The sequence below is a fragment of the Barbatula barbatula genome (genome assembly GCF_947034865.1).
Source record: "Barbatula barbatula genome assembly, chromosome: 25".
In the NCBI taxonomy this organism is placed as follows: Eukaryota; Metazoa; Chordata; class Actinopteri; order Cypriniformes; family Nemacheilidae; genus Barbatula; species Barbatula barbatula.
The window spans coordinates 11,252,256-11,278,079 of record NC_136788.1 but is presented as its reverse complement, the minus strand read 5'-3'; the positions used below and the strand labels follow the sequence as shown (position 1 = coordinate 11,278,079).

General features: G+C 38.7%; 1 protein-coding gene across 4 annotated transcripts in view; it reads right to left on the bottom strand.

The window, feature by feature from the left end:
• Positions 1-10,720: 10,720 nt before the first annotated feature.
• Positions 10,721-25,824, bottom strand: part of poc1b (POC1 centriolar protein B) — a 25,826-nt gene continuing 10,722 nt past the window's right edge. For 3 of the 4 annotated variants that reach the window (XM_079449883.1, XM_079449881.1, XM_079449880.1), the window contains 2 exons: positions 11,623-11,853; positions 10,721-11,323 (listed from right to left, as the gene is read on the bottom strand). In XM_079449883.1, coding sequence (XP_079306009.1) covers positions 11,180-11,323; positions 11,623-11,853 — 375 coding nt within the window. In that variant the 3' untranslated portion in view covers positions 10,721-11,179. Of the gene's footprint in view, positions 11,324-11,463; positions 11,520-11,622; positions 11,854-25,824 lie in introns of all 4 variants that reach the window. The other variant, XM_079449882.1, reaches the window with a different exon arrangement.

The following is a 25,824-nucleotide window of genomic DNA, read 5'->3' as shown; positions in this document are numbered from 1 at the left end:
CACAGCATTTTTAATGCGATCGATTTGTTTTTCAGTAAATAATTCATGGGATAAACGGGTCGAGCCTCCATCTCATACATACATATGGGCATTCTTGTGACTGTAAAGATGTCCTGAATGCATTATTGATGAAAATGCACAACTATAAAACCATTATCACTTACTGGGTGGGCATTTTCTGACTGCACAAAACACAAAAGACTATTGTGATGTCATAGTCAGGAGAATTTTCACTTAATTTCTCATTAACACCCTTTAGGTGTTTGAAGAAATGCTTAATTTTGGTCTTGGGGACTCACAGCTATATTCCTTTTTATCTAATGTGTCTAGTTTTTTTTTCATGGGTTTCCTCTAATAAGCTGATGATCCAAATAATCTTATCCATATTATTTTACAAAAAAGTCTACTATTCTGCAAGGCATCATTCCAAAGCCAGCTGTTTTCCTCAACCCCTTTAACAGACGTCTTGCACATTCAGAAATATGACAGGAATGTGTAAACAGAGGCAGACGGGGGCCCCCGGGGTATCCTGGGTAATAGCGGAGAGAGGGGTGGGTAATTGAAGGAGAACAGGATGAAGGTTATTATGTGTTTGTATGGTGACTGAAGAGCTGATGGTGTGTAATTACAGTGTGGCGGAGAGGGAAACACTTTATATCCTCTTGCAAGTCCTAGCAGCAACCTGTTGGTTTGTGCTCAGACATAAAGAAAATTGCGGAGCATGTCCATTCAGTCTTTTAACTATATCAGCACCTAAATGCTTTGCATTATAAACCTGAATGTGACATAATAGGTGCATCTCTGTGCTGGTTCTCACACTGCTTCTCAAACTGGTGGCCGTGGCCCCCGGAGGGCCCCAAGATGGATCTGGGGGGTACACAGTTTATCTTATTTATATATGTAGCATATTTATACATTTCTCATAGTTTTTATGCAATCAAACATATAAGCCCACCAAACAAAATTATTGATGTTGTATAATACAATATCGTTGGTTTAATAAAATTATAAGTTTAAGATTACAAGTATTTATTTGGGGGGGGGGCAAAAAGCGATGCCCCTGACAATGAAAAGTTTGAGAACCACTGTAGTAAAAAAGTATGTCACAATTTACAATTGCAGTCAATGGTTGTAGCTTTCCGTATGTTAAGGAAGGGGTGGGGCTAAAGATTAAATCTAGATGTAACATCATCTGCATTTGAATCGTCATCCCCAGGACACATTAAATACTTACATAATCACAAAAAATATTATTTAAAAAACACTACACTACTTAACTTCATACACACATGGCTGAGTGCATAGTTCAACAATTGGAATACAACCTATGCCTTTGATACTACAACATTTCATACAACAAATTGTTGTATGAAATGTTGTAGTATCAAAGGCATAGGTTGTATTCCAATTGTTGAACTATGCACTCAGCCATGTGTGTGGTTCTCAAACATTTCATACAACAAATTGTTGTATGAAATGTTGTAGTATCAAAGGCATAGGTTGTATTCCAATTGTTGAACTATGCACTCAGCCATGTGTGTGGTTCTCAAACATTTCATACAACAAATTGTTGTATGAAATGTTGTAGTATCAAAGGCAAAAATTGGACACAGTGTAGTGTGCTGAAACATTACATGCCAAAATGAATTTGGGCTCCCTGCCAACGTTGGTTCCTGTCCCCACATCTGTAATGAGAATTATACAAAAGCGGCAAGGTTCATATATTTGCCTCGCTTCACAAAGACATAAAAGCTGCTCGCAAGGCCGGACCACCCACTAAGGCTGAGTCCGTCCAACACATGCCCATTTTTAGCCAGGTAGATTAGACCCAGTGCATTGTGCGGTTAACCCGCAAAGAGTTTCAACAGCTTGCCAAGCAAGACACTGGTGCTATTCAAGATAACTGTTGGAGATGGTCGATAGGCTGAGAAACTCAAATGGTACACCTGTGTCCTAGCCACCCCACTAGCATTTCAACGCGTCTCTTTTATACCACTTCGAGGGGAGTCTCTAACAAAGGTCACGCTACACTGAGGTGTAAGGAAGCAAAAATCAGTCCCGTTACATAACATCTGAGGTGCTTCGTTGCAGGACCACCCACAAGGTTATTGGTCCGAATGCTTCAATAGTATTTGTTTTGTTTTGCCAGCTTTAGATCTGTTGAAATAATTGGTCAGGTGGCATTTTCATTTTGTGATCTCCAGGTCACATGCACACTTTTAGTGCCCTGAAGGGTCTCCGAAGTGAACTAATGGAAGAGAAGAGGATGGGACACTGTGCATTCACGGACTGACGTAGTGTTCAGTTTATATTTAATACCTAGACTAAACAAGTCCACTACTTAAACAAAAGAGTGTTAGATCTCTCCGTTGAGTTTACACTTGGATGTCTAAACCAGAACTGGGGCGCAGGATTTTTGAGAGGCTTGTAGTGGTCGCAGTTGCGACTTTGTTACATTTGGGGTGTAAATACTGATAATTTGGACGTTATGTTGTACAATTGCGACAAGGGGCCCCCGAGGGCAGTTTATCATCGGATGAGTCAAGCTGTACAGTAGTTGCTTAAGAACTTCTGGATGTTAGTCAGAACACTTGATGGAAAACAGAAGCTGTAATAATTAAAGAGACTAAGTCGGGTCAGCCTGCAGCACCTGCGGATGTCCGTGTCGCTTGTCAAAATCACTGTCAGCATGCAAGGGTGTTAAAGCTGTCGTGGTCGGGCGGATGTCGGTTTAACAAGAGGAAAAGAGCAGATGCATTAAATATAGAAAGGAGGGTGATATTGCAGGTTGTCTTCAGGCAGTCACCTCAGCCGTTCTAGCAGGGAACAAACTTTTGTTTCGTCATACACACTAAAATGTATTATTCTCTCGATGAATTCCAAAGACTGGAAAATGCTTTACAACATGAGTTTAAGCAAATTAACAAGAAATATCAAACCAACCCAATTTAATTTGAAACACCAAAGAACAGATAATGTAGCTGCATCATCATTAATAAGTGCGTAGGATAACAGCAAAAAATCCACCACACTATTTTACTTTTCAAATAAAAATATATAACTAAACAACGTTTAAGAACACTACACCGTAAAAAATAGATTAAAAACAATACTGTAAAATAGTTTTTTACGTAAAATTTGACGTTTTCTTTAGAATTTGCATTCTTTTTCTGTAATTTGCCATTTTAAATTGTGTTAAAATAAAAAGTCTGTTAAAGTTCTGTAAAAATACTTTTTTTCTACAGTGTAGCCCTAGTTATTTTTAAACAATATAACTTGTGTAAACATCTAAAACTTAAACATAAGCTCTTCACCATAAACACTTCAAATAACACTATATATAGGAGGTATCGTAATTCATATAAAAACTACTAATCAACCCTTCCCATTCATTTAAATCGACAAAATGAATTGGATGCATAAGCTCATTATTATCACATACATTGAGAAATCAGCAAAAACACACTCAATTTAAGGTTCACTGTTGAATCTGTAATGAAAATTAGTCTGACATCATATATATCACGTAATAGCCAACCGCAAAGAGGCCCCTACAAGCACATATAAACACGCTTCCAGGTAATCCCACCACAAAATAATGGTTGCAAACGCTCGAAGACAGAAATCATGCTGCTTAAATAACTGTGACAAACTCTTGCCAGCTTGCTGGATGACCGTTTGCATATGAAATGCAGTCATCCCATCATCCAGACGGGCTGCCAACGCAGTCTCGTGCGCAACGGCACTTTAAGAGATTAGGAAATAATTCTTAACCTGCTTAATGCAAAACTACCTTAGCACAAACACCGGCTGACCAAATGTGACAGCCACAAATAATGTGTCTGACGGTATTATAGAAGAAAAGGCCTGAGTTTATTTGTCAAGCATTCAAGCTTTGAATAATAAACAAGCATGTAATACCCTAAATTCAATGTGCCTTGACTGGTTTTGTCATAAAAGACTGATTCATCATCTAAGGCTCAAAACAGGATGTGGATTTGTGAGAGATAAGCTGTTTTGTTTTTGTGAATAAGAAAGCAGAACATGAGAGGTCATGGCAGGAAGTTTATTTCCTACAATGTGAGGTGAGAATTGCCATGCCATTCAAAAGAAAAATCCCAATTGAGATTTTAATATCTTAATTGCTTCTAGTGGACCACAATGAGATTGAACGGAGAGCAAATGGAGATTTTCCTATTTAGAAGTATTTTCTTGGAAATGGTTTTGAATCATTAGTGCCTCAACTTAAATTCATTTTAAACTTATTTGTGGCAAAGGAATGATTGGTTAAGGAAAGATTGTCTTTTCCATATTGTGATGTGGACTCGAGTGAAACCTTCTGAAATAAGACAATAAATGTTGGGGCTTGATTTCTTGAATATAAAAATAAAGTGAAACTTTAGAATATTAGCATATTGATGGCCTCAAATATAAAAATGTAAAAGTAAGAAAGATCAAACATTCCCACAATTCATTATATCCATGTAAACACAGCCATTTGGTTTTACTGTATCCAACTTTAAAGAGAGGATACCACCACTCAGTCCCAGCTCAATACCACTCCATAGTACAACACCACAAAATGATGTCACCACATAGAAAACACTCGGCTTTCATCACTAATCTTTTGTCTTTTTCTTGTCTATCCACTCATCATCTCTCCCTCCGTTCTAGGTGACAGATGGGTTTGGGACATCCGGCCGAGAGTCTGGATTTAAGGAAGCAGCTAATCTGAAACCAAAACAGCAGTTGGCAGGTACCACCCCCTCACCACCCCACCCAAAGAGAGGCTCAGTGATTAGAGGAGTCCAGAATGGCCGAGAGCACCTGGAAAGGATTATAGACGAGAACACACACACACACACACACACAAAGCATTCTGTTCTCTAGGACACTGCTTTACTGGCACTTTTGAGGATTAGCGGCGCCTTCCCATAGCACACTTGCACATCAGTGTGGGACTGATGACCATTCGCTTACAGACAGGAAGTCATGACATAAGCGGACCAAGCATGTATTATCCTTTCTATGTGTCATGGAAAATGAGGTAACCTAGAAGTCTGAAACATGGGCATTGTATAATGCAGTGCGGACTGTCTGATAATACTTTGTGGGATGAGAACTGCAGTGCTATAAAACAAATATATATATTTATGAATCTCGCATGAGTAGTGTGGCGAGGAAAATAGAAGCAGTGTGATCAATTATATTTTGAATGTTTAATAAACAAATGTAATATCTACTGGGGTAAATCTAAAAAAATATATGTTTGATTTTTAATATAAATTTTTGAAAACTGTGTTTTCACTTTAAAAAACAAAATATTTAATCATTAAGAGATTATAATATTATGCATTTATAAATGGCAAATTGTAAAATTAACATGTTTGGCATTTTTATGACATTTAACATTCTTGTTCTTTGTCTTGTAGTTATGCATTATGCATACTATTTAGTTTACAATACTACTATTTACATTTATTGTTTATGATTATCTGAATAAAAAACACAAAATGCTTTTATTACTGTATTACAGTAATGAGATTTTTAATGTTCTTTCCCTAATTTTAAGAAAAATGATAAAATGTGTAAAAGAATACATTTGTGTATGCTTTCTTTTTTATACTGATAGAATTTATTTAAGTTTGGGGTAAAAATTTATTTGTGAAGTTTAGAAATGATCAAATTAATCAAGCCACATAGAATGTGTAAGTGCAAGTAAAAAACCCTGTGAATTCATGTTATCTGCAGTGAGTCAGAACATGAAAAACTCACCAGAACAAGATCACAACAAGGACCTAGAAAGAGTGAACGTTCTCAACAAGTTCAAGTTAAAGACTCAGTCAAGCAGCCAATCCAATAAAGCCAGATGGAAGGCTGAGCCAGGGAAGACTCACTGTCACATATACTCCTTATAGATCAATTGACAAACAACCTGCCTCATTCATGTCCAATCCACCCAACCCCACACACAAAAACAGAATGTAGGCAAGAAGATTACACCGATATCGCCACCTGCCAATTCTCAGCGAGGAGAGCATCATGGGAATAGGCTGAAAGTCTTGCTTAGAGAAAAGCCATCGGGATTGAGATGTAAAGATCAGCCTGGATTCCTGAGTGGCACATGACTGTGGTGGCACGTGGATGCTAGAAGCGACATCATTGATGCTATAAAGAGATTTGGGTGAACCATCCCTTTTTCAATTAACTGTTCTGTTGTGTTTGTGGATCTCAGTTTAGACTACTTAAATATTTGAGACTGAAAACAAATATAAAGTTAGATACATTTTTGAAAACTTTAACATGATGGTTATGGATCTGTTAAGATCCAATATCTTAAAGGCCAAGTTCACCCAAGAATCATCATTTACTCACCCTCTGTATGACCTTCATGCTTCTGCAGAACACAAGATAAGATATTTGAAAGAATGTTGGTAACTGAACAATGACAGTCGGTCTACCCATTGATTTACATTTGCTTTGTGTCTGTCCAGACAATAGAAATGAATGGGTTCTGCCGTTGTTCGGTTGCCAACATTCTTCAAAATATCTTCTTTTGTGTTTTGCGGAAGAAAGAAAATCATACAGGTGCTAAATGACATGAGGGTGATTAAATGATGATAGAATTTTCATTTGGGTGACCTTTAATATTCCCAACTGCTGAATTCAGATTAAGCCCCTCTTTAGCTGTTCTGGTTGTAATTCACAATAAAACACTTTTTCCCAAAGGGTGTTTTGTTCCTCTTTTCTACAGTACAAAGTAAATAACATCTGACAAGGTCAAATTTCTCAAGCAGGTTGTGGGCAGACAGGACGGATGTTCTTGCTTTTGCAATGACCCCCGGCAGCATGTTCTGTGGAAAGGACCGGTCCCGTGTGTGAAAGGTGGGAAGTTCCGTGCGGTCTTATCAGCAGCAGGGACAGTCTGTTCCCACATTTCCTCCTCCGGCTGAATGGACAAGAGAAAGAAAAAACAGACATATATGAAAACCGGAAGTTCACAAGACTTTACGGGAAAGGGCCCTCTTTTATAGAAGTTGTGAAATGTAACCATAACAAAGAAAAAGTATAACAGAAACAGAATGTAAAATTTAAGGTTAATGCAAATTTTCCTAACTATGGGTACAGATTTGAAACAGATTTCGGAAATGAAAGTGACCAACACATCATTCTATCTATACCTTTTTATGAGTATGTGCATTACCTGGAAACTGATCCCATGGCCTTTTGTGTTGCTAGTGTTCTTCCCACCTGCATGTCATTCCAACTTTACCTCATTTGTAAATCGCATCCGCTAAATGACTAAATGTAATTCCCATGTTTATAAAACGTAAAACAACAAAAACAACAAAGACAGACACAACATTTAGTAAAACATCACCACTATCCACTTTAATCTAAAATGTCAACAATCAACGACAACAAGAAAAGCCGTTGGTTCATTAAAGAAAACCAAAACATTTTTTTAAAAGTTTTTTTTAAACATTTTACCTCGTACCCTTTGAACTTTACATCTCCATTCAGCGCACACACAAGTTATTCAATAAAAAAAACAACTACATACTCAGGGTCAAAGGATTTGCTACGGGCCGTGCAAGGGCTTGACTTCAAAAGGTGCCGGGCTTAAAAAAAACACAGCTTGAGATAACAGCATGGGGAGGTTCAGCAGCCAGGAAAGACTTGTTTCAAGTACATCCATAGATGGTGTTAGGGGAAAAGTAAAGGGGGGAATAAATGGGTTGGGGATGGTAGAGGACATTAGCTTGTCACACCTTTTAAAATACCTCTCTTAAGGGCCGTTTTCACACTTTGACATAGTTACATTTACATGTGTGCATTTGGCAGACGCTTTAATCCAAAGTGACTTACATTGCATTATACTATACATTTGTTTTCTAAGTATGTGCATTACCTGGGATCGGACCAATGACCCTGGCGTATTTTTATCATGTGTATATTAGGGTTGTCACAATACATCGGTATTGAGAATAAACGTGATATTAAAAACCACGATTACAGATATTGTGTTAATTCTATGCATATGACAGTAAACATTCAACAACCATTTAAAGTGTTACCTTAAGAGTCACAGTGGTTTCAAACGTTCTCTCTAAACATTGTAAAAAACATTTAAATAGATATAGTGGTAATATTGTTGTCGTGAATTCTTTAGGCCATGATAACCGTAAAGTGAAAATGTAATATCTAACAAATGATCCTATCAATTGCTATAACAGGGATAAAAGATTGAACATTTAATTATTGGATAAATATATATAATAAGATATTTACTCATTTAAGAATAGATATATATGTAACATATAATTTTAAATATTAGTGGCTATAAGGTAATAACTAATTGACTATTGTAATATAAACATAGCTTTGTAGACTAAGCTTATTCTTGGCTCCTCAGACAAAATATAAAATTCTCAAGAATATTTATGTGTTGAGATAAATGATCTTGAGTTGGATAAATGAAAAAATGCGAAATAATAGGGTTGTAACAATATTATCGTTATAGTGTTATTGCAATAGCAAAATTGTCTCAATATTATCGTGGTCACATGACTATATGAAACGATAGGTCTTCTGGTACTGACAAAGGGAATGTTGGAAAAAGATATTTCCTTTGTCAAGGTCCATCTGGTGCAATTACTTTATTATATTAAAAGGGATGTTAAGGTTATTTGACATACCATACCTCTAAGCAACAATTATGATTAGAGGTAAAAGAAAAGATGATGTTTATGGCATGCATCAAAATCATGACATGTCATTTGAAATATTGCCATTAATATCGTACCATAGACTTTTATGCAGTGAGATTTTGATATTCTTACATCCATACAAAATAAATGAATGCAAATGTAAATGCAAGAAATGTGATATGCTCTACTTTATCCAACTCAAATAAAAATGCTATTATGGTACAATTATGGTGATGGGACGAAACTGCATAAAATTTGTTTTTCAAAAAAAGTGATTTAAACTTTCTTCATGTGGTTGGAATTTATGTTGGAGTTATGCATCCGCCATAAATAACTTTAAGACATCTGGGTTGGGGAAACACCCCACACAATAAATCAGGTGCAAGAACACCTCCAATTGCAGATGAAAGCAGGTTCTAAAGGTCTTTGTGCTCGCTGAGATCATACACACAGATCTTCTGACAAGAGTTTTTAAACACAAAATCAGATCCCAAAACGTTAAAACCAACCCACAACAGGTGTTCATCCATATTTAAACTTTCCTTCTCAACCCACGACTTTTGTTAAACGGGAAAACCTATGAACAAGAGTCGTCTAAATAAACACAGAGCAGGACGACTGCATGCAGGTGTCAGCGTAGAACATGAACGGGTTGTTTTTTTTATTCTGCTTTAATGCCTCTCCACCTCCTTAACCTGTTCTTTCCTAAAGCAGAAGGACAAAGGGAATTTCCTCCCAATTCTCTGATTCCGTGCCAACCAGACCTGGCTAATGGTAGGAAGTGCGATCCTCTGATGTCTGTGGGGGGTGAAAGATAATGTTTACCTTGTCTTTGCTTTGCAAGCAAGCAAACGCTTTACCATATGGGGGCCTCGCAAGAAACTGCACACGCACAGGCACATTTTCGAGAATGCAGCCAAACACAATTGTTTTTACACAGGCGCACGTGCATACGTTTCCATTATTTGGATTTACGAGCAGCAAACCCAGTGTTGTGAGGACATTTGTTGCTTTCAGAGAGAGGTCACAAACACACCTGCCGTCTGTATGAGTGCATGCCAGAGGAAGTGGATAGACATGTAATTGTAATTTGCAACAACAACAGTCGCATGCTGAATGTGTGTGTTTATGAAAGCCTGCAGAGAGGAATCACAAACTCAGTTTACAATTAAGTCAATAAATACAATAGTCACTTATTTATGAATATGACTTTTAAGAATACACCAAGGAAGCACATTTTGTAAAAATCTTTGTTCAATATATAAATAAACTATTAGTATGACTTTATTATGATAATATTTGATATAACATTTAAAAACAGACCATGGTTATTGTTGGCTTCTTAGACTAAATTTGGTTGTATTATTATTATTTACATGTTAATGTTAATATTAATGTATTCTTTTAATATTCATTGTATGAATTTTCATTTTACTTACAATTTATAACTTTTATTAATTTTCATTTTGAATGTATTCATTTCAATTTACTACTTTTATTTTTTAATTCAAAATTGGACATTTTTAGAGGTACACGGTGTATCGCTACTTCTGTTGGATATTTAGAATGGTTTTGCCAATCCGAAAAGGCACAATAACAGGACAGTTGTAGAATAGCTGCTTTTGTTTTTCGGTGTGTGGATAAAATGTAGAGCATTTTAAGATCGATCACTTGCTGTATGAGGCAGACAAGATAATGTCTTAAGCTAGCTAGGTTTTATTACAGAAGTTTACTTGATCAGTTTTTACTGCTCGTGTGTAGGATTTCATGTCAGACTGTTGTAAAGAGCAAGGTAGAGTGCAAGAGGATGCAGTACCCAAAGCAAACAAGCACCGCCTGGCCCTGCTTCCGTCTGACCTCCACCTAGAGGAAAGCCACAAGGCTGCGGCTTATTAAGAGTATCTGTAAACAAGGCAGCGAGTGTCTCTGAGGACACTTACGTAGTCTCTCTTTCACAAACACAAACCATTCATGCTGCCTGGCGCACAAACACACCAGAGGCACAAGTTAGATTGCAATGCGTTCATAATGGACTTTATTTATATACATGATGCATGTGATGCTGCAGACACAAACAAACAAGTTTGGACAGATTGTACAAAATGTGCCTGTGTAAAAAAAGAGACACAGTCTGTCTCTTTCCTGATATGTCTTCAGCATAGCCATCCATGTTGCTGTCTAAAAAGGAATCGGGATATTGTGTCAGCTGCAACTGTCCTTACTGGGACTTTTTTGGGGGTCCCTCAAATCCCCCTCCAGCCCTTCCCTCTTTCGTGCTCTTTCCTGCACTGTTAAAAGTCCAGTGTGCTCATTTAAAAGGACACAGCTGGATGTCTTTAAGCTAAATTGAAGGGAACAAGTGAGCATAAGAAGAAAAGGTTTTTGGTGCACCCCCTCCTCTGCAGACCAGAGGAAGTCATCATTGAAGTAAGGACCACCGTGGCTGGGGTGGGGAAGGGTGGGGTCTCTCACACAAATGGTCCCTCCGTTTCTCTTTCTTCATCGGATTGGTCCACTTGGTGATTCTGCTGCAAAAGGTGGGCCTGGTTGTCCAGGCACATCCTCAGTTTGTCTTCTGTCAACGTCAGGCGCTCTTCAAGGACAGCAACAGTCTAAGAGACAAAATATAACAATTTAGATTTATTCAGTGGTCAGTGTTATGAAGGTAGAAAAACACAATTGTGTGACACCGTTTGTTTTTAAAAGGTTATGTAAAGACAAAAAATATCAAGTTTGTGTATTTTTTACCAACCAAACATTCAGCTTTGCATGCAAACACTTGTGTAACTCCACTCCTAGCCACACCTCCTATTCCGTCACCCAGCGAATGAAATCAGAGGCCTGGAACTTTTGTTGTTTAAAGAAAATAAGTAAGAACTATACAGACTAAAATGACCTACAAGTGGCTCACCTGGGTCAAAATGTCTAGCTGCTGTACAATGTTCTCAAGAGTGCTAGTAAGGTAAGATGGGATGCCAGAGCGCTTCTCTAATGAGGTTGACGTGCCATGTGCAAATCCTACTTCATCTTCTCCGCATTCTTCCTCTCGGTGTTGCGTATGAGTCCGAGCTGGACCCAAACCGGTACCTGAGCTATGTTGATCTCTACATCTGGTTGTCGCTGTGTCATCGTCTCTTACATCCTGAGAAATCAAAAAAAAGAAACACAGATATAGTGAGTACAATATAAAGAAACACATAAACCGTATGCATATTCTAGAGACACTTATTTCTGTGGAACACAACCCATAATCAATAATGTAATAAATATCGGGACAGGTGAATTCAATTTGATGGTAGTGTTTGGTAAATTTATGCTCAGTTTAGTTTGGATAAGGATCATGTGTTCTTTCTAGGGACAGTACATGTAAACATAAAAACACAACTGAAAACGTTTAAGCAGTAATTTAATAAATATCGGGACAGTTGAATTTAATATTATGACAGCATTTAGTAAATGTATACTATGTTTAGTGTTTAATTAGGCACCTAAACATGTTTCTGACTGTTTGCTAAATTCTCCTATACATTTTTAAACAAGAAAAAAACCCAGAAGTTTCTTAAAAACAAAATCTTTACCAATTTCCTATATTAAGACTCAATAGATGCCTGGAATCCATCTATGGGCCCCTGACCCGACCATACAGACAACCAGAATCCTGACCTGCTCCAACCCACAGATTTGGGGAGGTTCATACATTCCTGCCCTAATGCAGGAAGAAAATCGATTGCAGCCCCTCGCTTCCTGTGCAGTGTCCAGACTTCAAAGATCAGGACTGGGAGACAGTATCGTGGCCCGGGAGGGGAGGGGAGAAGATGAGGGAGGAGGTGAACAAAGCTGTCAGTGTGTGCAAGGGCCAATTCTGGGGTCCTCCGGCACCCACCAACAACATCTGGGGAACATCTGCTAGCCTCATTTACACGCTTCATGCTCAGCTACACACTCTGAACTTTGTATCTTCTTCCGTTTATGTTGTTCTGCCCTCTTTTTTCTTTGATGCTTCCTTTAACATAGGAAATCAAAATGAAATCGGGCAGAAAAGTTGAGGATTCTGGAGCTAGTTTATCTGCCAATCAAACGTTCATCCGCGGGGATATTGACAGACCACATTTGAAAAGTTGGGAAATAGCCGTGACACCGAGCCGGAGAATATGGAAAGGTCAAATTTGACCCTGTGTCTCTAACTCGTTGACATCTAGCTTAGGCAAGACAAAAAACAAGCCTATTTCTGTTTGGCACCAGCCAATGATGACTGACCTCTTCACCAGTTTCCATGGCAACAAGGTACCGGGGTTGCTTCCAAGTCTGAGAGAGTTACAACCACATTCCGGTACCTTAGTGACACTGTAAACAATAGGTGAAAATAAAAATACGTTTGAAGTCTCTCCCTTTCTGGTTTTCATACAGCAAATGAGAGAAAAAAGCATTTTGCACCTTATTATTAACAATGGTTGTGTACAGTGTGTGCACTTAGTTCAGTGAGTCTGAAGTGGGCACAGGTGGGCCATTACAGTTTGAATGTATTAATTTAGCTCCGAGGCCAAACCGATGGTCTTTATGGTTGTCTGGCTATAATTTATGTCAACAAGATGGCTGGCCGCTAAACAGGTACTTCACCGGGCCATTGGGAATATTTATGAGCTCCCTCGACAACACAGAAAAGCCTGACTACCCTTTGAAATATCGCACCGTTCTTCATTGAACACCCGGGAATGGAGCATAATGATTGGATACTTGAAAAGATCAGAGCGACCCAAGTCGTGTCCACTCATACTCATCTAAACTCATTGAGAAAAGAAGGAAGACACCCTTTAATTTGCTTGTTAACCCTCACGGAAGGCTATAATTAGACCAATGCCAGTGTGGTTGTAAGAAATGTCCAAATAAAGTAATATACAGGAGTGAAAAAAAGTCCCAGTAGGGTTATCTTTTTATTGAAAAAAAGTCATATGATCGATCCCAGCAGTCCAAATATAAACCCCCTCACGTCTAACATACTGCTGACTGATCTGATCTCGTGTTGGAAGAAAATATTTCTGTCACACCATGATTGTATGTAATGCCATTAAAGTGAGCTAAAGGCATTAACACGTTTGACCTTCTAGCCTCCTCATACCCTTATCCTTTGCTAATATGTCAATTTTAGACTCTTTCTCCATCTATCTTTTCTTTAAAAGCGTTTTGAAGATCAGAGGCTGTGTGTGAAGTATCTACTAAAGGCTGGCTAATGGGGTTTAAACTAGTATCTGGCCTCGGTCACTGGACGGATTAAGTTTCATATTAGCGTGCACGTGTCCTACACTTCCTGCACTACTCACAGGGAATCGTATTGCTTTAGGAGGAACCATCAGCTTATTCCACTTATTTCCATTCTCATTAGCTCTACAGAGACTTATTTTTGGGACCAGAAAATGTTCGTTTACAGTGCGATTACTATTAGACTTACTTTTACTTAATATATACTTATGTATCATAAAATCTATCATTTACTCATCCTCATGTCATTCCAAATCTGTATGACTTTCTTTTGCAGAACACAAAAGAAGATATTTTGAAGAATGTTGATAACCAAACAACATTGACTTCCATTGTATGGGCACTTGGACATTCATAAAAAAATTCTTTCAAGTTTTGAATGACATAAGGGTAATAAACGTCATCACAATTTTATATTTGGGAAAACTAAAGGTGTTTACACATTTTCGTATACGTTTTTTCGTATTGGTTAAATCCCAACATTTTGTGACGCACCGAAACATTGCACATTTAGTCCGATGCGTATTAATTCATCTGTTGCGAAAGAAATAGCAAAATAATACAGCTGACCATGCATTCGCTCTTTCATTATCGCCTTTCATCCCTTGCTTCTTTCCAGTGGCAATACCTCGCTAGGTAAGATTTCCTCACTCTCTGCCTGCAGTTTCTTGAATACCTGTCAACACTCCCGTTTTTCACAACCATCCATCCGTTTTGTTATTTCTCCGGTGAAACTACAGTAATACATTTTCTCCCGCCAATCACAAATGTTCCAGGCCTCTGATATGATTGGTTTGTTTGCGGAATAGGAGGTGTGGCTAGGAGTAGAACAGCCCCGGGAACCCCAAAACCCTGTGGGTCTCCCAGATTTTAAATGTTGAGGTACGGTCTTCTTGCATTTGGCAACATGGTTAGAAAATCATTACATACCAGATTTATCAAGCAGTTACACACTCATTTGCCACACTCTCTTTATATTTTACTTTACAAAACACCTCTCAAAAGGCTAAATACAAATGCGAAAAATGCCAAATGAGCAATGACAGACGAAAATATTGGATCGGCAGTGTTTAAATGTGATTGCGGAAATTCCGACCGCAAATTTCAGACTCAATGTGCAATGGCCTTAACTCTTTAAAAATAACTCTAATTAAAAACCAAATCCACCGCAGTTAGGATATGACAACACTGCTATGTAACATGATTATATTTGTCAACGTCCTACTTCGGACATTGAGATGTCAGCTATTTTTGCTAGCCACTCTTTTACAACGCGGGTGTAGTTGACCCCATCTTGCTGGCTGGCCTAGTGGAAAAGTGAAACCTACACTTGTCACGTTGAATGTAGGCCACATCCTGTCAGGGGACCAGGACCCGCAGCTGTCTGGGGCACCATGAACTTCAGACAAAAGATGATAGGTGCAAAGAAGTTTCGTTCTTCCTTTGGTGCTCAGGCTTAGGTCTTTGTCCCTAAATGAGTAACACACACTACGACGCAACAAAAACACACACAAAGGCACGTATGCACAAACCCTGAACCTAGTCTTCAAAAGCACTACCGCTTGGTTATTTTTTCAGATGAAAAGATTTAAACACAAAGCTGGAATATCAGAGATGGCACCCGCATTCTGTGGCGGGGGAAGCAGACGCTTCCTTTTTCCAACGCAGTACACTCGCCCACACACTTGCTTCGGGGTAGATAAATATCCGTTTCCAGAGACACAGCGAAACGGCACCCTTTTCGCAACAAGCTCTGTGACCAAGTAGTTATGTCACATTTCAATTGTGGCTGAAGTGCGTGCCCTCATCAAGAACGGCACGTAACCAAACAGAGCAATGAACCCGCAGATCAGTGTTGATATCCTCTCCCTGAGCTTTAAGCAGAACGAGATGAACGGCTGATAGCGACCGGTAAGCTGAAACTGAGGGCCACAAAATATGATATAACTCTCTTATGCAAAGCGGTCTGTAATGACAAACCAACTTCATCAATCTAGATCAAAGAGAATGGATTAAAAATACCACAGGCCAGAGTAATATCATTAATGGAGTCTTTATATTATTATATTTAAAGAATACAACTGCTGGAACGGGATCACATGCCATTGAGTGAGGAAGAAAAGGCATCTTTACATTGTTGAAGCTTCATTCTGACCCAATTCCTATCGTAGGCACAATTTCAGGTCTCACATATTGGATGAGTCATCAGGCGCTCACAAACACACATGCGGGTACACCTACGTTCCTCGTAATGGTCCAAAATTTGGGTTAACTTCTAAATCGCAAAGATTGTGGTACAAACATCCATTTCTTGAAATCTGTCCCAGGTTTTACGACACAAATACAAGTGTAAACAGGGTCTGAAACAGTTACACAACTAAATGACTCAAACCACACCCAAAGGCAAAATATGTATGACTTATGCTGGGTTCACACCAAAATTTTGCGTTTTGCGCGAGTAAATTACAGATGCGAGCAAATTACAGATGCGATCAAAGATGGGAACACACAGCAGACGATGTCATGACGTGAATCGGGCGGCCTGATTGCCATGAACCTGTGTCAACCGCTTCCCCCGCGCAAAAGTTGAAAGAGTTTCTATTTGACGGGTGAGGTTTTTTGCGTCACTCAAACGAAAATAACTAACTTTCCCCTTTTCTTCCAGTAGGTATCATGTCAATCATTTCCCCATTAAGCACATTCTAGTGCATACAAACGCCGCTATTCACGTATATTCGAGGGCTTATAACTCAGGATGCTCGGCAAAGTCGTGATGGAAAAACCCCGCATTTAATAACAATGTGTTCGTCGCGTGCAGGTTTTGTCTGGGACGCGGAGTCTTTTGTTACGGTTTGCACCCTGTTGCCTGGAATGCCGGTGAGGATAAACATAGGCTGGATTGTAGGTGGTGGTGGTGGTGGTAGTGACATCTCCGGATGTGTTGGAGGAAATTTTGCCCTTTAAAACCTGGCAAATATGAGTCACTGAGAGATAACTGAAGGTTAGGTCTAAAAGTTGCAGTTAATGTGCTATTGTTGTAATTCGAACATAAAAACAGGATCAGAAGTTCACTCTCCTTAGGTAAAATGCCACTGTTTATATAGGAGACAAAAATACAGACACTAAATCAAGTTTAGCTTGTAAAAATTAAAGTAAATCCGAGGCTTGCGTAATTTGCATATCGTGAACATGAATTCAGGAACTATAAACATTGATGACTCAAATACCAAGGATATGATTGCAGGTCACAAGTCAGAACAAATCTTTTATTTATACATCCATGTATGACACAACATAACCAACATCCTTGTGTTATGTTATGTCATGCTGTGAATGTTTTTTACTGTTCAAATGTGACCCTGCCTGTAAAACCCCATTTTTGTGATTTACTGTTTGTTACATAAAAACTATTATACAAAATGTAAAGAATGTTCTGTGAAAAATAAAACATTGATATCTTAAATACTGAGAGAAGACATGTCAACGATTGAAATCAATGTAAAGGAATCCAGTATTTTTTGCACAAATTTAAGAATAATAATACAATTTAATGTCAATAAAATCATATGTTTCAGTATTTATTATATTATAAATGAATATTCGAGTTCTCTTTCATATCATTTACAGCAATACACAATTTGATATGACATTTAAACCATTCCAGTTAAAGATAGATCAAACGAAAGTGAAGATTTTGTTATAATGAGAAGACGGGTCTTACATTCTTACATTTACATTTGGCAGACGCTTTTATCCAAAGCGACTTACACTGCATTATCCCATACATTTATACATAGGTATCTCCAATCCCCTGGGATCAAACCCACAACCTTGCGTTGTTAACACAATGCTCTTACCACTGAGCTACAGGAAAGTCAGTAACTCATAATGCATGGCAGAAAAAAACAAGAAAATCTTGGCTGGCTCAGGTTGGCTCATGGTTATACTGCTCATAGCAGATACAAATTGAGGCTCGCCGTGGCAGCCGTAATGTTTCAGAGCAGGAAACCATTAACATGGCATTACGTGGCGGATGGAGGGCAGGAAATTAAATTTGGCTGTCTTTGAGTAACTGATGTCACAGTCCTCCCCGTGGGTAACTGATTATTACTGCCTTCCGTTGGCTAAGAGCACCATGGGTGGGGGTCATGCAGTGATGGAGAAAATAAACCGTTTTAGTGGGATTAGAAAAATACTACAATTCAGTAAAAAGCATTTTAGCTGTGGCCCAGTGGCAACAGATGTATTAAGGTTACACGATTAAGCAAATGCATTATCCCTTAATTTATCATTTGCATGCATGTAAATGTATTGCTTTTTTGTTGCAAACATGGTCCATGAAGTCAATAATTTGTGTAAATGTATTCATGTATAAATGGTATAAAAAGCCCTAACATCTATTCTTGCCAAAAACTAATTGTTTTATGCAATGTTTAAACTTTGCAAAGGTGAACGACCTCATATGATCTACTTCACACCAGCACTTCCGCGCAACATACCAAAGAACAGAAGCCAGACTGCAATCCAAACTAACAAAAAATAGGTTACAAGCAAACACATGCTGATAACCACATAAGCAACGTGAGGAAAAAAGGCACGGAAGTCCAAAAGCTCCGGAAATCCAGAAGTGCAATAAAACACTGTCCGTCCATCACATGCTGAAGCATCGTGCTTATCTTGGCTTTAATGCACAACCCTACTGATCTAACAGCCAATGATTAACACCAGGGTCAACAGCACACCGACTGTAAAAGCTTTGCTATCAGTAGGGCATATCACGCAGCCAGCTGACACCTCATTGAGATGTGTTGAATCCAACCCCCAACCACAAACTGTTCACACCATGACAGAGAGAGACCACATCCTCTCCTTCTGTTGCTTCACAATCAAACTCGTTTATGTGTGGGACAAAAAAAGAGATAAGAAAGAACATGCACAATGTTAAACGGGAACATGATGTTCTACCATGTGGTGGAAAAACGGTGCATGAAAATGATGTGTGGCATGCTTCTGCAAAATCTTAAGTGGTACTAACAGAGGGTGATTCAATGACAAATGTAAATAAAACGTGTTGAAATAAAGAGGGTAACATGACTTTATCGCTGCTGTCCTTATGAAATCTCGTATCACCATATTTGATCATTTAGATTTTTTGCCATAAATGATCAGTATTAGTAACCCTTTATGTCTGTCGCTAGGTTTCGCTATCTAAGCAATACAAAGTATTAAAACGTGCTTGTAAACATTGTCAAAACAGTGTTTGATCATTTAAAAAGTTCTTTAGGTTTAGGAAGGACAGCGGCGATATGTGAAGGTTGTTGTCAGACTAATGGTTCATGTAATTACATTGTTTATTAAAGTTGGCTGTAACTACAGACTCCCAGGAGGCCTCAACGTGAACATTTGCTATAAACCAAATGATTGTATTTACTCAATTTGGCGAGTAAATAAAAAATCACCAGATGGTAACTTCATTATAGGAATGACAACATGATTTGTGGGATAAAATGTAAGAAGAACAGCCTGGTCCTAGCCTAGGTCAAAGATGTATAAATTGTAAACTAAAAACTCATCAGGCATTATTTAACACCGTTCAACAAAGTGGGATAGCATTTATAAAAAATGTGTCAAGGAAAACTAAACAGCAATGACATATATATATAAATAACACGCAAATAAAGACGACAAAATTTGCTTTAAATTGTTACAATTAAATTGTTGCAGGGACACGTTATAAAAGCAAAATAGGAATATTTCAATTCCTAATAAGGGATATATATTCCTGGTAATTATTTTAAATTCACTCATCATTCGAAGTTGCTAAGAAATGGGTCCACCTTATTCTCTCTATTTCAGACCTATAGCCATCTCCAATGTTCATTCATTTATTCTAAAAGTCCATGAGCGCTTCTTTCTCTCTTTTCCTCTTTCTCCATCACCACTTCTGTTTTAATTTGCAACTTTTGCTCAATGTCGTCCGTGCGCAGCTGTGGTTCAGATAGAGCCAAAGAATATAATGGAGGAGTGGGTCAGAAATGGCCTGGTCCACAGCACTCAGACTCTGGACTCCGCTGAATTGATCCAAACATGTGTTAACTGCACAAGAACATTGAGATGAGTGAGGCACGAATCACGTTCACGAGAGCATGATGAAATGAGAAGTCGATGACACCTCAGCTGCTGTCAGATGTTCTTTTCGCAAGAGCCGATTTTCTGTGAAGCAGACTGTACTGAAGCAGTCTGTGCCGAAGACTGTATAATGTAAACGAATGTAGTATTTTTAGCATTTTCTAGTCTGATTTTGAGGAAAATCGGATTGTGGATCTTAATCTGATTCAGGATTCTAAAGGATGGATTTAGAATGTAATTGTTAATCTATAATCTATAATTAAATTCATAATTTAAAGGGACAGTTACTCATCCTTATGTCACTCCAAACCAGTATGAGTTTCTTTTGCAAAACACAATGCTGTAAACCAAACAACACTGGCCACTATTGACTTGCATTGTATGGAGCAAAACCACATAGACAGTTTTCAAAATATCTTTTGTGTTTCAAAATAGGACTGCAAGAGTCATATACAGTTTTTTTTGGCCCAACTGCCCCTTTAAGTCATCATTTACCTGCCCATTAGTTACAGTATAATGTTTGTTGTAAACTTTGTGAATTATTGTTTGTAGTAATTGACAGCATGCCACAAATAAAACCTCATCTGAAAATCGCCATAAATGTTTAAACTGTAAATAATAGTCACAGAGCTTAGGATAATGAGAAGAAAGAAAAACACAATTTAGAAATTCTCTTGAGATATGAACCAAAGCGTTCCTTATAGTCTTCATTGCGATGCACTATAAACGTTTCCATTCTTTTCTCACCTGCTTGTTTTTCTGTTCCCCGCCGAGTCTAATACTGGCAGACAGGCCATGTGCCTCACCGGAGTCTGCTGTGCGTCTTTCCGTATCATTAACCTATTTTAAATCCGCTTTCAAGGATTTATGCACTTTTTTTTACAATATTTACCCTTTCTGTGCAACACAAGCCAAATGACGCACACAGCTGGCGTGGAAGTAAATAATTTCCGCATTAGAGTGCTTAATACACAAAACAAAAAAGTAGAACTGGCAGGAATTTGAAAACTCGAAAACGCACCAGACGGCAATGACGCAGGTGTAAACGTTTTTTGTGAGAAAACGTACAAGCTGCATCAAACAATTTAGCTCAATAAATCTTTGGACTTTATGCGGATGAACACATACACAAGAATCTGTCATTATTCATTCTGACTATACATTTGTTTATGTATGTCTCTCTATTCCCTATATAAACCTGCAGCACAACAGCCAAAAACACAAACAGAGTGAAAGTTCAGCCGCTTGACTGACATGCGCAGCAGCAGGTGGCATGGGGTCCAGCTGAGCTTTTGCCCTTCACCGAGCTCTGCCAGGGAGTCTCAGTCCCAGCATGCCGTCTCTCAACTCTGCCATTACTCCCTAAACTAGACAGACAGAACCTTCACGATGCTTTCAAATCAACCCAAAAGCTATAGGGGCCGGTGTCACCGCTGTGCGGTTTCAACCTGTTCTTTTCAGCCATAGAGGAACGATGTTCTTTTCCAAAACCTAGTGAGCATCTTAATTACTGTCTCTTTAGATAATATATAGCAGATTTAGTTCTAAGTATCTTACAGGATGCCAAACCCAGAATGCACTGCTCCTAGTTTAACAAAATGGCGGACTAGGCAGATGAAATGATGCATTATTTTCTTCAATAGTGACTCTTAATAAATACAGTATACATAAAACCAGATCACTTTACCCAATATGTGTGTGCTATGTAATATTAAAGGAACAGTTCACCCAAAACTCACCCTAAAATTGTTTCAACCCTGTATACATTTCTTTGTTCTGATGAACACAGAGAAGCTATTTGGAAGAAAGCTGTTTTGGTCCAATTGACTACCATAGTAGGAAATAAATCCACTTTGGTTGTCAATGATGTCCTAGAACCATATAGTTTCCCACATTCTTTAAAAAACATTCTGTTCTATTCAACAGAACAATGACATTTATACAGGTTTGCATCAACTTAAGGGTGAGCAAATGATGACAGAATCTTCCTTTGTGGGTTTGAAGGTTACGATATCAACGGCGGGGAGTCTCGGAATAGTGTCAGCGTGTGAAAAGGCCACAGGCTCTTGAACATGGCATATCCGTGGGTCAAGCCTGTAAAGCAGAATATCAAGGCTCCCCTGTGCTTCCTCTCAATGGATCTGATGCCAAAGGCAGCAGATAAGTGCAAGTAACTTCCTGCTGCTTGAAATAGGTATGACATCTGCAATTCAGATTGTAAAAGACTACATGAGCACTCTTTTGGTTTTAGCTTGACCTTTAACTTGATCTTGAATTAATTTTACATCTACTCGGACACAAATATTTTTCAAAGTTAAATACACACATACATTTATATAACTGAAATTTGCAAGTGTAATTCGAGTTTGAGACCTCCGATCTGGGACATTCAATATGGACATCCGGCCGACTTGCGCTTTTCAGTTGGACTGAATCAACTGGAGGGTCAAGCGACGGCCCCAGCTCTCATGTGTCACTTGCTGGTTTTAAGCTCCCGCTTACAAAGAGCCTATCTGTCTGACTGTAAGCTTATGCAAGGTGTTGCTCACACCGCATGGGCAAGATCAACAGACAGCAAAACCTTTTCATTCCAGCGCAAGCCGATTAGACCAGCGTAGGAAAATCATGCTGTATTAGCCTCCTTCTTGGTAAATTCCCACGATTTGATTCCTAGGAAAACAAAGCTTTATCTAAAGGTCTGTGCATTCCGATAATGTCATGTTAAAACTTAAGATAAAAAGCTAATCTCGTAGTTAAATGGTTTACAGTTTCAAATTAAGCAGAGATAAACAAGGAAATGTATTCATAATAGACTAAAAGGAATCCTAGCAGATCATGTTGACTAATGCCAACGTGAACATTAAAAACAAGAGTATGGGCTGTAACATTTTTCATCAGTGCGCGTTTCGTGGGAAGTTGAGTTTAAAGTCACCATGCAATCAAACAGGAAAATGTTTTACACTGAGTTGCAGTGATTATTATAAATGATTTATTCGTGCTTTTTTAAAATTAATTTGCACTTGTAATCTTTAATCAAAACCGTTAAGCTCCTCTAACCCTCTCAACAACAACTCTTCACCACATGGCATGAGCAACAAAAAGAGGTAGGACTATACTGACTGTCTAATGGCCAGGCATTTTAAGCCCTCACCTCCAAGCTCAATTTACAACAAACCAATTAAAAAGGGAAGGGCAAATTAAAGCCCCGCCCTACATTTTTTCTAATTTCAGAAGCCGTTCCACTCGGATACACGTCACGATACGGAAAAGTCGTCACTTGCAACTTCCGTTTCATGTTGACTTTAACATAAACCCAATGCAAGTGAATGGAGTCCAAACAATCTTTTTCTAAATATCTTCTTTTGTGTTCTGCAGAAGAAAGTCATACAGGTTTCAAATGACAATGGGGTGAGTAAATGATGACAAATTTTTTCTTTTTGTGTGAACTATCACTTTAACTTCTTACTTGGGCTATGAAACTATTAATCGTGATATGCACAGTACAAAGACATATTTTACAAACACAAACTTTTGTTCTGGTTGCAATTAATCGTATGACAGCCCTACTCTTATATATACACACAAAAACTATTGAAACCATTCTGTGCATGTACATGTTGAGATCTTTAAGAATGAAGTATGTAGAGCAAAAATGACCAGTGCCATCTGAAAACAGGATGAAATCCTATCAGCGTTGAGAATGTTAAAAATCACACTTCAGCTCAGACTGCTGTATGCATTCCCCCAAGCATGACTAAATAGGCAGCTGACTCTTCTCCAGACATACAGAAGCAGTGAAAGAGTTTTGGACATCTCTGGTGTATCCTCCACACATGGTTCCTGAAAGGCGTGAAACTATTGGCCTATTTTATCGCGAGCCAAAATAACACTGGGATCTGCTTCCCGTGGCTGCCATCATCATTAGGCAGACGAGAACGACGAGGCACATCCAGAATCTGACACCTGACCCTATTGCTGCCTTTGAGAGGTCAATGTGAGTCAAGAGGAATTATGGGAACGATAATCTACTGTAGGAGAGGCAGATATTTTCCTCCATTGGTTTGGAAAAAATTTGGCGAGTTAACCTCAAGAGAGGTTAACTTGCTTGATGTTTGGGCTGATGTCAAGATGATCTTCTTAATGAGAGAATAAGTGACATATTACTGTGGTTCATCCAAAACCAAAGGTTATTCAGAGTGGGCATAAAACAACTTTATTTTAATCTTGGATTTACGACAATGACATGCCACAATCCAGAGCACAAAGCAGAACAATAGCAGACCCAAAGTGGTCTCAACAATACAGCAATTTCAAATGTTCTTCCTGTGTTATCCGATTCAACAAGGATCCCCCGAGTGACAAACCACCATAACGGCTTCACTTACTTGGGGTCAGAACCTGTGGTGATGACCCTGTCTTAACCCTAGCATTGGTTTGACTATGCTCTGGAACACCTGTTTTGTCCCAAAAAGGTGGCGCAACATAGTGGGGTCATTCAGTGAGTTTACAGGGCCACTCAAGACACTCTGCAAAATGCAACCATGGGAATATAAGCAGGTCCTAAGACTGAGACCTGAAAAGGGTGGTGTCAGCTTTCCAAGGTCCTCAGAGAACATTACAGAACACATGATTCCTGCCGCGCCAGTCAGTTCCAGGGATGCGCATCCTGTAATTTGATTCTGGCTAATCTGATTGATCCATGCAAAATCAAGAACATCAGCGAAGCGCTTGGCTTGTAACGGTGTTTCCTAACTAACTGCCCTCACATGAGATCTGTAAAAAGCGCAAAGAAGAGAGAGAGAGAGAGTGCAAGATGTATGCAGTTTTCAAGGAAGATGTGAGGGAAGCAGAGGTGAAGCAAGTAACCAGTTTTCCCCCCAGCAGCAGCGTAGGTTTACGCTGCAGGATACGATCGAGCAATGGGCAACGAAGAAGGCCTAATGACATTTCAGAGAGCCGTGCAGTTAATCGCTCAAGAGAGTTTGATATGAGCCAGTGGGTCATACGTTCCTAAGAATAGATAAAAATCTATTCTTAGGTAGTTCATATTGTGTGTTTGTAAATAGTCAAATATGCAACATTTCAATCCTTCCAATTGCCAAACCACATGCACAGGATTGCGCACAGATCCATGCGTTTAAAAACATATGAATGCACATCTGTACACACGTTGTGAGGTTAACCTGAATGTGGACATGCTTCGATTCCTTCCTACATTCATATGTTGTCTATGAAGGCAGCATTTTTCAGCTTTTGGACCAAGTCTCTGTTCTGATGTAGGGCAGCTGTTCAGTGTGTTTGCGTTATGCTGTAGGCTACCTGAAAAAATGACTGATCAAATCAAAGTACAGACAATGACAACCAAATCATTGAGAAGAAATCTTAAAAAAGCATAGAGGAAATGAAAGTGTGATCGGCATGATTATGGAAAGCTCAGTGCGGTGTAGGTTGACATGAGTTTGTTAAACTCAGGGTCATTTCTCAGGCTATGGAGGTTTCTCTCAGCTCTGTGCGAAGTGATCGAGCTTCCGGCCTGATGGAAATAAGCCTCACACTGACAATAAATCTCCTGGCTGGTGATAACAGAGCTATTATGTCAATAAAAGATAAAAAATAGATATAATTTGCATTTGGTCTGCTGGTCTGAAAGTTCCTACATCATTTACTCATCTTAATGTCATTCCAAACCCATATCCATTGCCAGTCCAAAATAAAAAGTCACCAACTG